We start from the raw sequence: 12,695 nt of genomic DNA on the forward strand, positions 1-12,695 counted from the left end.
GAATGTTTCCCAATCGACTTTGTTATTCTGATTAAAAACCCAACGTTCTTCTTCATATACTTCACAATGAAAAACGGAAAACCCACCGCCATGAATTGTGTTGGACAAAAAGAAAATAATTTTTATTCAGAAATGTAACTAATTTGATAAAGATAATGTAGGTTTGGGAAACTTTCCGAATAATAGGTGGAATAACGAAAGAAAATGAAACAGAAGAAAAAAAAGTACCAGAGGAAGAATCGAACCTAAGACATCTGGCGTAAGAGTCCGAGCCCTAACTATCTGAGACGGACGGCGGTTCGGCAATAGACTAACATTGTTTACTCATAAGGCACCTAAGAAACTTTGGATAGATTTTTCCCGGGCTTTTCCGGGTAGTGCGTCCTAATATTTTAACCGTGTGAGGTGTTAGGGGTCCTCTTTCACCACACAAAATTTCGGACAAATCCCCAACCCCAAGGTCGTGCCGTCTCCTTGTCAGTAGAAAAGTGTATTCATGAATGTGTGCAGAGGCAGTGACGCCGCCACTGCGCGTGGAGCTGCGCCTCCAGCTGGCCGTGCTGCGGGCGGTGAGCGCGTGGGCGCCGGACGGGTGGCCGGCACTGCGCCACGTGTACCACGCGTACACCGGCTGTGTGGTGGCGCTGCTGGCGACGCTGGTGGCTGCCCAGGGCATGGCGGCGCGCCACTTCTGGGGGGACATGCTCAGCGTAGCCATGAACGCCTGCCTCATATTCACCTACGTCACGGCCTCCCTCAAGGCCGTCGCCTTCGTCACCATGCACCACTTCGCAGACACACTCGTCCACGACATCAACAGGGGTCTGCAGGTCTGACTTGCCCCAATCATCCAGCACCAGAAGCGAACGCTTTGTAATCTCTATACATTAATTAGCCTAAACTTATGTTGGCATTTCACGTAAGCATCGAAAAATTTTTATCTGTGTGTTTGTGCATAGTTTTTTATAGGTATGATCTATTACATTTTTTAATGTTACCGTTATTCATGACTTATACATCCCTATGTCCTCTCTTATCGGTGATGACGTGCCAGCCTTTCTTACTGAGTAAACACTGGCTCCAGGAGCTGGAAGGTGGATGGGGGATACGGAACCAGCACCACTAACGAACAACTGTGCTCATAAATACCTGTCCACATATTTGCTGAAAAATAGCATGCGGTGGGGTAGAACGCTTACCTGATGTTTTACACATATCCGTTCGACGCAACTGTATATACAGGGTGTTACAAAAAGGTACGGCCAAACTTTCAGGAAAAATTCCTCACACACAAAGAAAGAAAATATGTTATGTGGACATGTGTCCGGAAACGCTTACTTTCAATGTTAGAGCTCATTTTATTACTTCTCTTCAAATCACATTAATCATGGAATGGAAACACACAGCAACAGAACGTACCAGCGTGACTTCAAACACTTTGTTACAGGAAATGTTCAAAATGTCCTCCGTTAGCGAGGATACAAGCATCCACCCTCCGTCGCATGGAATTCCTGATGCGCAGATGCAGCCCTGGAGAATGCCGTATTTTATCACAGCCGTACACAATACGAACACGAAGAGTCTCTACAGTTGGTACCGGGCTTGCGTAGACAAGAGCTTTCAAATGCCCTCATAAATGAAAGTCAAGAGGGTTGAGGTCAGGAGAGCGTGGAGGCCATGGAATTGGTCCGCCTCTACCAATCCATCGGTCACCGAATCTGTTGTTGAGAAGCGTACGAACACTTCGACTGAAATGTGTAGGAGCTCCATCGTGCATGAACCACATGTTGTCTCGTACTTGTAAAGGCACATGTTCTAGCAGCACAGGTAGAGTATCCCGTATGAAATCATGATAACGTGCTCCATTGAGCGTAGGTGGAAGAACATGGGGCCCAATCAAGACATCACCAACAATGCCTGCCCAAACGTTCACAGAAAATCTGTGTTGATGACGTGATTGCACAGTTGCGTGCGGATTCTTGTCAGCCCACACATGTTGATTGTGAAAATTTACAATTTGATCACGTTGGAATGAAGCCTCATCCGTAAAGAGAACATTTGCACTGAAATGAGGATTGACACATTGTTGGATGAACCATTTGCAGAAGTGTACCCGTGGAGGCCAATCAGCTGCTGATAGTGCCTGCACACGCTGTACGTGGTACGGAAACAACTGGTTCTCCCGTAGCACTCTCCATACAGTGACGTGGTCAACGTTACCTTGTACAGCAGCAACTTCTCTGACGCTGACATTAGGGTTATCGTCAACTGCACGAAGAATTGCCTCGTCCATTGCAGGTGTCCTCGTCGTTCTAGGTCTTCCCCAGTCGCGAGTCATAGGCTGGAATGTTCCGTGCTCCCTAAGACGCCGATAAATTGCTTCGAACGTCTTCGTGTCGGGACACCTTCGTTCTGGAAATCTGTCTCGATACAAACGTACCGCGCCACGGCTATTGCCCCGTGCTAATCCATACATCAAATGGGCATCTGCCAACTCCGCATTTGTAAACATTGCACTGATTGAAAACCACGTTCGTGATGAACACTAACCTGTTGACGCTACGTACTGATGTGCTTGATGCTAGTACTGTAGAGCATTGAGTTGCATGTCAACACAAGCACCGAAGTCAACATTACCTTCCTTCAATTGGGCGAACTGGCGGTGAATCGAGGAAGTACAGTACATACTGACGAAACTAAAATGAGCTCTAACATGGAACTTAAGCGTTTCCGGACACATGTTCACATAACATCTTTTCTTTATTTGTGTGTGAGGAATGTTTCCTGAAAGTTTGGCCGTACCTTTTTGTAACGTGGACAGGTCTTTATGAGCACAGTTGTTCGTTAGTGGTGCTGGTTCCGTAACCCCCATCCAGTTTCCAGCTTCTGGAGCCTGTGTTTACTCAATTAAAAAGGATGGCATGTCATCACCCATAAGAGGGGACATCGGGATGTAACATTAAAACAATTTAATAGATCATAACTATAAAAAAAACACGCACAAACGCACAGAAAAAGTGTTCGATGTTTACTTGAAATGCCACCGTTGAGAAGGGATGTATGTAACCTTCATCTTCATCATCATGTTCAGACCTAGTGAAACTGTATGAACGTTCCATTGTGGAGGCCGATATGATCCTGTTTGTGAAGCCTCATCTCAAATAGTCACTAGCCAGAAGAGGGAATAGGTTTCGGCTATGAGGGACAGTTGGAGGTGGTGGGTGATGGGGAGACTCATAGCATGCTCAGGCGATCAAGACAAAAAGAATGATTTCTAAAGATCAGCGTAGTTTACTTTGGAAGCAGTGAAATGATATTGTACTCGATGCGGTCCAGTTATTAGTCTCATCTGAAATGACTGGAATGGTGGAACTGCAGATGTGGCTGCAATGCTTCTAACTGTTGAAGTTGTCGCTTATCTTATTATAGTAGCAAGACCACTTGTTGATGGTACCGCTTCTGCTGAGTAGTAATCTGTTGTCGCAGCAGAGCCTCCTTGTTGGTCACATCCATCTTGCGCGACTATGGATTCATACAGCCTCATGTCATTGTGACATAGCACTTTGACTCATTTATTTGAATACAGAGATAAAAACAATTACACAAGTATATTACATAGAGTTAAGTCCAGGCTTAACTGTTGGCAAATGGCAAGCAAGGATCCGAATAACTCAATAATTCACAAAGAGTCAGTGGGATGTGGCAGAGTCCTTTGTCGGTAATGTGGCCAGAGTGTTGTGAAGTAAATAGAGCGAGCGAGCACACGAAGCTGCTCGTGACTCATCATACAGGCATGCATATGTTAGCCTGGAGGTCATTAGTTGGCGCCATGTGACACTTCTGCTGCCAGGTGTGCCACTCTCGGGGTTGGCCAGCAGAGTGGAGCTCCACCAGCAGTGCAAACCTTGTCGTCTGTGTTGCTGTTGTTCTCATTGATAGATACTGCAAAATCCTTCCAACTATGTGTGAAGCACACTTTACACTATATCACTGACGTACAAACGAACAAAGTGGTCGAAGTATGGGGCCCTGAGGAATGCCAAATATCGTAGTGAGACACAATTTATTTCATGCTGTGAATTTTTCCAGGAATTCGGAGAATCCTACAGACAGGAGAAAGAAGCGGTTTACGCGGCGTGTGCACGCCAGAGCGTGCTGCTGACGTGCGTCCACGTGGGCATGGGTGCGGTGGTGCACGTGTGCTGGCTGACGCTGCCCGCCACCAAGGTGGCCGCCTGCCAGACCGTCGAGTGCCGCGTCAAGGAGGGCCTGCCCGCGCTCGTCTGGTTCCCCTTCCCCTTCACCGAGCCGCCCTTCTACGAGGTAAGACTGACTCAGGGTGGTTTGCCATCAACAGGAAGAGGCCGCTAAGACTACTTACCGTGTTTACGGTGGCTATTTAATATGGATGGCTTGATGATTGTTGGAGGACGAGGAGGTGCAGTTGCAAATTGGTGCTAGCGTACAGCCTACTCCCTGCTGTACCACTGAGGGCGCCTTCTCTATGCAACGAAAAAATGGACTGGTCACCATTAATTCTGCCTCATGCTCTCCATTATCGAGTCTGAAGCATAGCAACAACCCATTTCACTACCAAAGAGGGTGCTGATAATCAAATTTACGCCCCAATCTTTCCACATTTTTCCAATTAACTTATCATTCGTGATCCCTATCGTATATTGTGCGAGTCTTGTCAATTATTTTACAAAATTTCCTGGCAGATTAAAACTGCGTGCCGGATGGTAATTCGAACTTCATGGGCAAGTGCTTTACCGACCGAGCTACCCAAGAATTTTCATTCCTGGAACATCCCCAAGGCTGTGGCTAAGTCGCAGTATACTTTCTTCCAGGAGTGCTAGATACGCAGGACAACTTCTGTAAAATTTGGAAGGTGGGCGGCGAGGTACTGGCGGAAGTAAAGCGACGAAGATGGATCGTAAGTCGTTGATGATGATGATGTTTGGTTCATGGGGCGCTTAACTGCGCGGCCATCAGCGCCCGTACAAAGTCCCAACTTTTTCACAGTCCAATTTCTTACACAATCCAATATAGCCACTGTCACTAATGATGATGATGATGACGATGAAATGATGAGGACAACACAAACAGCCAGTCCCCATGGCAGAGTAAATCCCCAACCCGGCGGGGAATCGAACCCGGGACCCCATGATCCAGGGGCAGCGACGCTAGCGTCGCTAGCCACTAGGCACAAGCCGCGGACGTCATGGGTCGTGCTTGGGTAGCTCAATTGGAACCGGCACAGTAGTTCAGCGTATTCAGTCAGAGGACTGGCTTCCCTCTGTAATAAATAAATAAACAAGTAAATAAAAACTTAGTAAAGGAATCAACGATGAACTGAACGGGTGTCATATGACGTCCGTCCACACCAAATGCCACGAACAATAACGAACAAAACGAGAAGTCGGTAAAGCACTTGACCCCCAAAAGAAAAGGTCCCGAGTTCGAGTCTCGGTCCGGCACACAGCTTCAATCTGATAAGAAGTTTCATACCAGCGAACACTCCTCGGCAGAATGAAAATACCTTTCTGGCCGCTATTATCCATGTTACCATCGACAATTTGTCTCATACAGTACCGAGATGGGTGGCGCAGTGGTTATCAACTGGACTCGCATTCGTGAGGACGGCGGTTCAAACCTGTGTCTGACCATCCTGATTTAGGTTCCCCGTGACTTCCTTAAATAGCTTCAGGCAAATGCCAGGATGGTTCCTTTGAAAGGGCCCTGCCTATTTATTTCCCCACCCTTCCCTAATTCGATCTTGTTCTCCGTCTCTAATAGCCTCGTTGTCGACGGGATGTTAAACACAAATCGCCTCCTCCTCATAGATTATATTATTACTTGTCCTAAATAGCATCTTTGAGAGCCAAATTCATTAATCGTGGATGATTTAACAAATGGCCAAATGACCTGTCGATTCTCCTGATCAGAACCTTGCACGCACTTTTCACCTTTCTTCTCTTCCTACTTTCATATTTCGTCAGTTTGCTCATTTCTTAAACTTATCTGTGCAGCACCCTGTTGCAGATGTTTCTTCCAGTTTTTCCCCGGTTCAAGTTTCATTTACATGACTTACGTTGTATGTTGGCCTAGACCAAAACAGTTATTTAAAAAAAAAACGTTAGAAATAAACAGTACTCAAAGGACTAATTTACTCATTATGGATTTAATAAGAAACCTACAAAAACGCTTCAATTTTAATTTATTGGGTTTGGGTGGTAGGTAAATGTTATGTACTTTTGAGAGCGTGGAATAATTTGCCTCAGACTGCAGTTAAATGATCTTCAATGTTATTTTAACACGATCGATTTCGATGCTACTAGCCTTATCTTCCGATGTACCTGGCACATAACCTGTCAGGTTCTTTCACATAGTATGAGGACAGAAGGGCAGTTCCTGTAAATATAAGCTGCTGCAAGCTACTGGGGGTGTCACTTCGTGAATGCTGCTCCGGTTTGATAGGACAACTGACGACAACAAGACATAGTCTTCAGAATATCACCACCCCACCAAATGATTTGAGGTATCAGGTATATGTGAAGTTCAGACTAGTGGCAACGATCATGTTACAATAAAACTGAAATTTGTATAATTGCAGCCCAAATTAAATTCAAGCTCATTCTTAATTTATCGTACTACAGCGTTCCCAAGGTTCCGTCAAACTTTCTTTATTTAAAAATATTGTTAAATATTTTTAATCCCAAAATTGAATAAAGTGCTACCTCCTTGTGGGATAAATTCTTCCTCCGACACTAAATTAAAGATTGGCTGTTTAGTTGCCTGACGCATTTCGCTTCTTTTGTTTCCAGAGCATCTTCAGTGGCCTTTAGTATATTATTTGTTTGTTACTGTACGAATATGTCTCATAAGCAACAAAATTATTTTGCATTTCTTTTTGATTTACACTTTTTGTCTAACTTAAAGTTAAAAAACTTTTCGGTGTAAAAATAACTCCCAGTTTTACCCAATTTCCCGTTCTATTTACGATTTTTTTCACTTATGCGCTGCGATGGAACTAAGTTCGGTTGACCTATCCTTGATATACTTGAGATCACATTCTACAATTATACTCCATTCTTTTCACCATTGTGATTTTAAAAGCGTGTATTTATTCTCCTTGTGTATTATTTGCAATGAATCCAAAGTCCACGATGCGTCTTTTCTTGTGTTGTGGTGGCTTCATCTACCTTACGCTGTTATGTCGTTGTTGTTGTTATGGTTGAATGTCTGTATGGATTTTATGGTTATCAGTGTTTTATTTTTATATAAGTATGAAACCGGTCGTGATGATGGGGAGGGTGTACGATTTATGAAAGGTGTACAACTTTGCTTCCGCCGTTTGCCGATAGGTGGCGACAACGCTAACAAGAGGTCGAAAGAAACAGATCGCAGACATCAGGCAGTTAGCTTGGACCTCGGTCAACATAACTTCATTCAAATATCAGTCGATCTGTGTCTGCATCATAAAGTTGTTCTTGATTGAAAATGTCAGTTTACGAGCCTAATTCTCGTCATTTGCGGGAGGTGTTACCGCTTTGTTTTGCGGCTGAGTCTCATCGAATGCTCTCAAACGCATATGGTAAGAACGCTGTTAGTGAAAGAACGTGTCGTGAGTGGTTTCAACGCATCAAGAACGGTGATTTTAACGTCGTAGACCGGCATAGTAGTGGAAGAGAGTATGTTTTCGAAGATGCAGAATTGGAGACAGAGTGAAGACTCGCGTCAAACTCAAGAACAATAATTGACACGATTAGTGGGAGTGACACAGAAAACCATTTCATAACCTCTCAAGGCTGTGGGCATGATTCAGAAAGAAGGAACTTGGTCCCGTATGAGCTGAAACTAAGAGACGTTGGACGGAGTTTGTGTGTTTATGAACAGTTGCTTTAGCGGCAAAAATCGAAGGGATTTCTGCATCGCATTGTGACGAGGGACGAAAAAGGGTTCATTACGATAACCCTAAACGCAAAAAATCGTGGGGATATCCCGGCCATGCTTCACGTCGACGGCCAAATCGGATATTCACGGCTTCAAGATAATGCTCTGCGTTTGGTGGGACCAGCTCGGCGTCGTGTACTATGAGGTGTTAAAACCAAGTAAAACAGTCACAGGTGCTCGTTATCGAACGCAGTTAATGCGTTTGAGCAGAACATTATAAATGGTTCAAATGGCTCTGAGCACTATGGGACTTAACATCTGTGGTCATCAGTCCCCTAGAACTTAGAACTACTTAAACCTAACTAACCTAAGGACATCACACACATCATGCCCGAGCCAGGATTCGAACCTGCGACCGTAGCGGTCACGCGGTTCCAGACTGAAGCGCCTAGAACCGCACGGCCACACCGGCCGGCGAACATTAAAAGATAAACGCTCGCAATCCAGCGAGAGGCACTATAAAATGATTTTGCAGCACAACAACGCTCGACCAAACGTTGCAAAAGAGGTCAAAACCTTCTTCGAAACGTTAAAATGGGAAGTCCTACCCCACCCGCCGTATTCTCCAGATATTGCTCCCTCTGACTACCACCTGTTTAGATCAATGGCGCATGCCCTGACTGACCAACACTTCCGATCTCAAGAGGAAGCCACAAATTGGATCGATTCGTGGATCGCTTCAAAAGCTCAACAATTTTTTCGACGCGGGATTCATACACTGCCCGAAAGATGGGAGAAAGTAGTGGCAGGCGATGGAGAATACTTTGAATGATACATGTGTAGCCAATTTGTTTGATTAAAGCCTCAAATGTTGGGGAAGAAACGACGTAAGCAAAGCTGTACACTTTGTAGTTCCGTACAGATTTACTATGAGGGGCGTTCAATAAGAAAAGTAAAACATTTTTGCTGAAAGAAGGTTGATTTCATTCAGGAGTCATATAGAAAATATTTTTCCCCGCTCTTTTGGCTACAAAATCTTATTTGTCAACATAATCTCCGATCAATGCGATGGCCTTACGCCACCTTACTGGGAAGGCCTTTATGCCTGCAATGTACCACTCCACCGGTCGATGACGGAGCCACCGTCTTGATGCATCAGTAACTCCCTATCACCCACATACTGCTTCCGGCGGAGTGCAGTTTCGCACAGATTGTCCTTCGTTACTATTTATGATCTACTGGTAGGTAGCGAGAAACCCAGTGAGCACACAGCTTTGAGTTAAAAAAAATGGCTCTGAGCACTATGGGACTTAACTTCTGAGGTCATCAGTCCCCTAGAACATCGCGCGGTTCCAGATTGTAGCACCTAGAACCACTCGGCCACCCCTGCCGGCCAGCTTTGAGTACCTCAGCTGGTGGAGGAGTGTGTGGGCACCACCAACAGAGGCGTCCAGTTGAGCGATGAGGTGCCTGATTGTGATACCTCGAATGGGAGTGTCCGCACGTACCAACATTGCAGGAGTCAGCTGCGAGAGGATGGCCGGCACGCGGGAGATCTGACAGATTTATGGGACCTTGTTGCGATGATGACAGACGCCTCGCCCAACGACTTGCCGTGTTTTTGTTCATGCCAGGTCTCTGTAGATATCCTGCAAGCGCCTATGAATATCTGCGATGCTTTGAATTTTAGCCAATAGAAACTCAGTCACAGCTCTCTGCTTGGAACGCTTCTCCGTTAAAGACGCCGTTTTGAAGGATACATATAGCACCACCACCTATAGGAACTTTGTGAAACTATAGGGGCCGAAGTAAAAATATTCCACGATATTCCACGACAAATTCCGAATTTTTTCAACCTATATTGGCTTAGAAAAAAATGTGTTGCATCAATCATTGAACGCCTCTCGTACGAGTATATTGTTGTTTCTTTCGCTAGCAGGTTGTCACTTACGATGGTTTGGTCGTTAATTATTTTGTTGCACACATTAACAGCTTTTTGTGTGTGTAAAGAGTTATTCAGTTTCCAAGCAATGTGGCCATGAACCATAAAGTATGGAACTATTTAAAGTAATTAGAATAAACTATCAGAACAGAAAAATGGTAATACTGCAGAAGAATAGGTAACACAACAAATAATAAATCATCATCAGTCATGGTGCTCATTCTAAGTGTCTCTATACTGGACAGTTACCAGCTCTTCTTACAGCCTACTGAAGAAATACATTGGAGATCTTCTTGGTTTGATCCATCCATGTGCTCGCTGCTCTCCCCCTCAGTCTAGTGCCCTCTATCTTTCCTTCCACGAATATTTTCTCTAGATTTTCTCCAACTGCTCTCACTATTTGGCCAAAGAATGTTCTCACTATTCGGTCAAAGAACTGGAAATTTTCTGGTTGTCGTGAGAAGAAAGACACCTGGAAGTAATCAATTAACAACTGACACATTCAGTTCTTCTTTCAGTTCATTAAATGCGAGAACATCTGTGCTAGCGCCAAAGCTCAGCTGCATCAATACGCTGCTTATCTTGGCCGTTAAGGGTAAAAAAGATGGAAAACACGGGTGTTTAAACACGTCAGAATATTGTGCTGTTCGCTATCACTGTGTTCTGCCAGAGCTTGATGAGCTTCTTCATAGCAATTCGCCCTACCGTAGTCTGTCTTCTTAGTCATCTTCACAACTTCCAGTGTCATAGATGGCTGACCCAAGGTACATGAAAGAATGCGCGATTTCCAGTTCCTTCAATCAGCCTGTGCACCTTGATAAATTTTTTCGGGTTGCTGACATTGATGTCTAACTGTAACAATTATGTTTTGTGTCAAAAACTAATAATTTGAAAAATTTAGTAAATTTGTGCAATAAGGGACCAAAAATACGCCTAGTTGCTGTGACATAGTGCATAGTGAACCAAGGAAGGGGGGGGGGGGGGGGAGTGGTCTCGCAAGAAGCAAGAAACCTGTCATTGGTTGGTAGGAAATGGTAGTGAAGGTGTTTCAGATAGCGTGTTTCTAAACTAAAGAGCACCTATAACGTTAAATTTGATACTGACGTGTAGAGGAAGGGTAAGAGACTAATCTAAATTTGTAAATGCGAAATGCAAATTATTTTCTGAGTCAAGTGAACGTCAAACATACTAAAAGGCTGGAGGCCGAAAAAAGTAACCAGTGAGAGCGTCCCTTAGCATGGGAAGGGCTGGAGGGAGCAACATTTCGGTCTCTGTTACTCAAAGGACTGTTGGAGAGACGCAGCTTGTTGTTGACAGAGGTAGCTGCCCGTTCCGAGGCAAGCGAATTAACGGCTGACGCATCAGAGGGCTTCCAACATCTTGGCAACCGAAAGCTTGGTCCTACACGTTATCATCACCAACCACCATCGGCGAAACTGCAGCTGTCACGTTGGGACACTCCGGCTAGAGACACAAGGGAAACTGACTTGTCCATGGCAGAGTCCTAATCATGTAGCTGTCAGCAAGTTATTGCAGTATATCTTCCAGTCAAGGACGAAAGGGAAATAACTTCAAAGTGTTGTTGGGACATCAACTAATCGTGGTCAGTAACTGTGTAACGCATTGGCTCGGAACTGTTTTGTCAACTTACGGAGAATATAGCGTTCAGAATTGGTTTCTCGAACTACTTACTTTTATTTCATTGAAATATTAAATACTCTTAGCTCTAAACTTGAAACCATTGTTGTGGAACTTTGCTTGAGGTGCAAGACAGGAACAGGTAGGACACAGCCTGCCGTCGCTGTATAGATAGCCGTGTCATTATGCCGATGAAAGGTAAGCAGACATTAACTGTAACCATAATTCTTTCACTTGGACGGGTCCTTTTCTAATATGGCTTGTTGATGGAGCCGTCATTGCGCTCATTAGTCTTTATCTCAGCAGCAGTAGTAGTTAAAAAGCCAATTGGAGCTATTAGTATTTTTGATTCTTAGTATATAAGTTCTTGACTCATACTGTGGAGTCGCTGGTTTTCCGGCGTTGCTACTCTAACAGGTACGCCCAGCGTTATTGTTGAGAATCAGAAGTAGCAGTCTCATATGTAAGAAGTTATATAGGGTAGGGTGTGATGGTATAAGATGGTATACGAAGTCACCCTCGCTCTGCCAACGACCTTGCCGAAGAGGGGATAGGAACGGACTCTCTTGTTCTTGGGGCAAGACACTGCCCTAAAAGGCGGAAAAATCACAATGGTCAAAGGCGTGAGGATGCAGAAGGTGATGGAAACAATCGCAGCGAAGATAAATTATGTGTATCCACGGGTCAACTGTTCTTCAATTGAAAAAAAGTGTTACGATGATCTCTGCATAGCAAAAGATTCCACTCTAGTCTCCGGGAGGGCACTGCCAAGGAGGAGGTGACCATGAGAAAAGGTTGAACAACCAACGAAACGGTAACGTTCTTCAAGTCGTGGAGTGGAATATCCGAGTTTAAACGTGGTAGAGAAGATAGAAAATCTAAAAAGTGAAATGATAAGGCTCCATCTAAATAGAGCGGGGGTCAGTGAAGTGAAATGGAAAGAATACTAGGATTTCTGATCAGACAAATATAGAGTAATATCAACGCCAGCAGAAAATGGTATAACGGGAGTAGGATACGTTATTAATAGGTAGGTAGGGCAGTGACTGAGTTACTGTTACTGTGAACATTGATAGAGTTCTCTCACCAGAAGCGACAGCAAACCAACACCGAAAAAAATAGTCCAGATAAAGATGTCGACGTCACTAGCAGAGGATGAAGAGGTAGAGTGAGCATATGAGAACACGGAACGGGTAATTCAGTAAGGAGGAGATTAAAA

The 12,695-nt window shown here is 44.5% G+C and overlaps 1 protein-coding gene across 1 annotated transcript in view; it reads left to right on the forward strand.

The window, feature by feature from the left end:
- The first annotated feature begins 500 nt into the window (after window positions 1-500).
- The window catches only part of LOC126260705 (uncharacterized), a 42,894-nt gene continuing 30,699 nt past the window's right edge, over window positions 501-12,695 (forward strand). Inside the window, exons 1-2 of the mRNA XM_049958041.1 lie at window positions 501-830; window positions 4,090-4,323. Of these exons, the coding sequence (XP_049813998.1) occupies window positions 501-830; window positions 4,090-4,323 (564 nt within the window). The remainder of the gene's footprint in view (window positions 831-4,089; window positions 4,324-12,695) is intronic.

The sequence above is a fragment of the Schistocerca nitens genome, chromosome 5 (assembly GCF_023898315.1).
Source record: "Schistocerca nitens isolate TAMUIC-IGC-003100 chromosome 5, iqSchNite1.1, whole genome shotgun sequence".
Taxonomy (NCBI): domain Eukaryota; kingdom Metazoa; phylum Arthropoda; class Insecta; order Orthoptera; family Acrididae; genus Schistocerca; species Schistocerca nitens.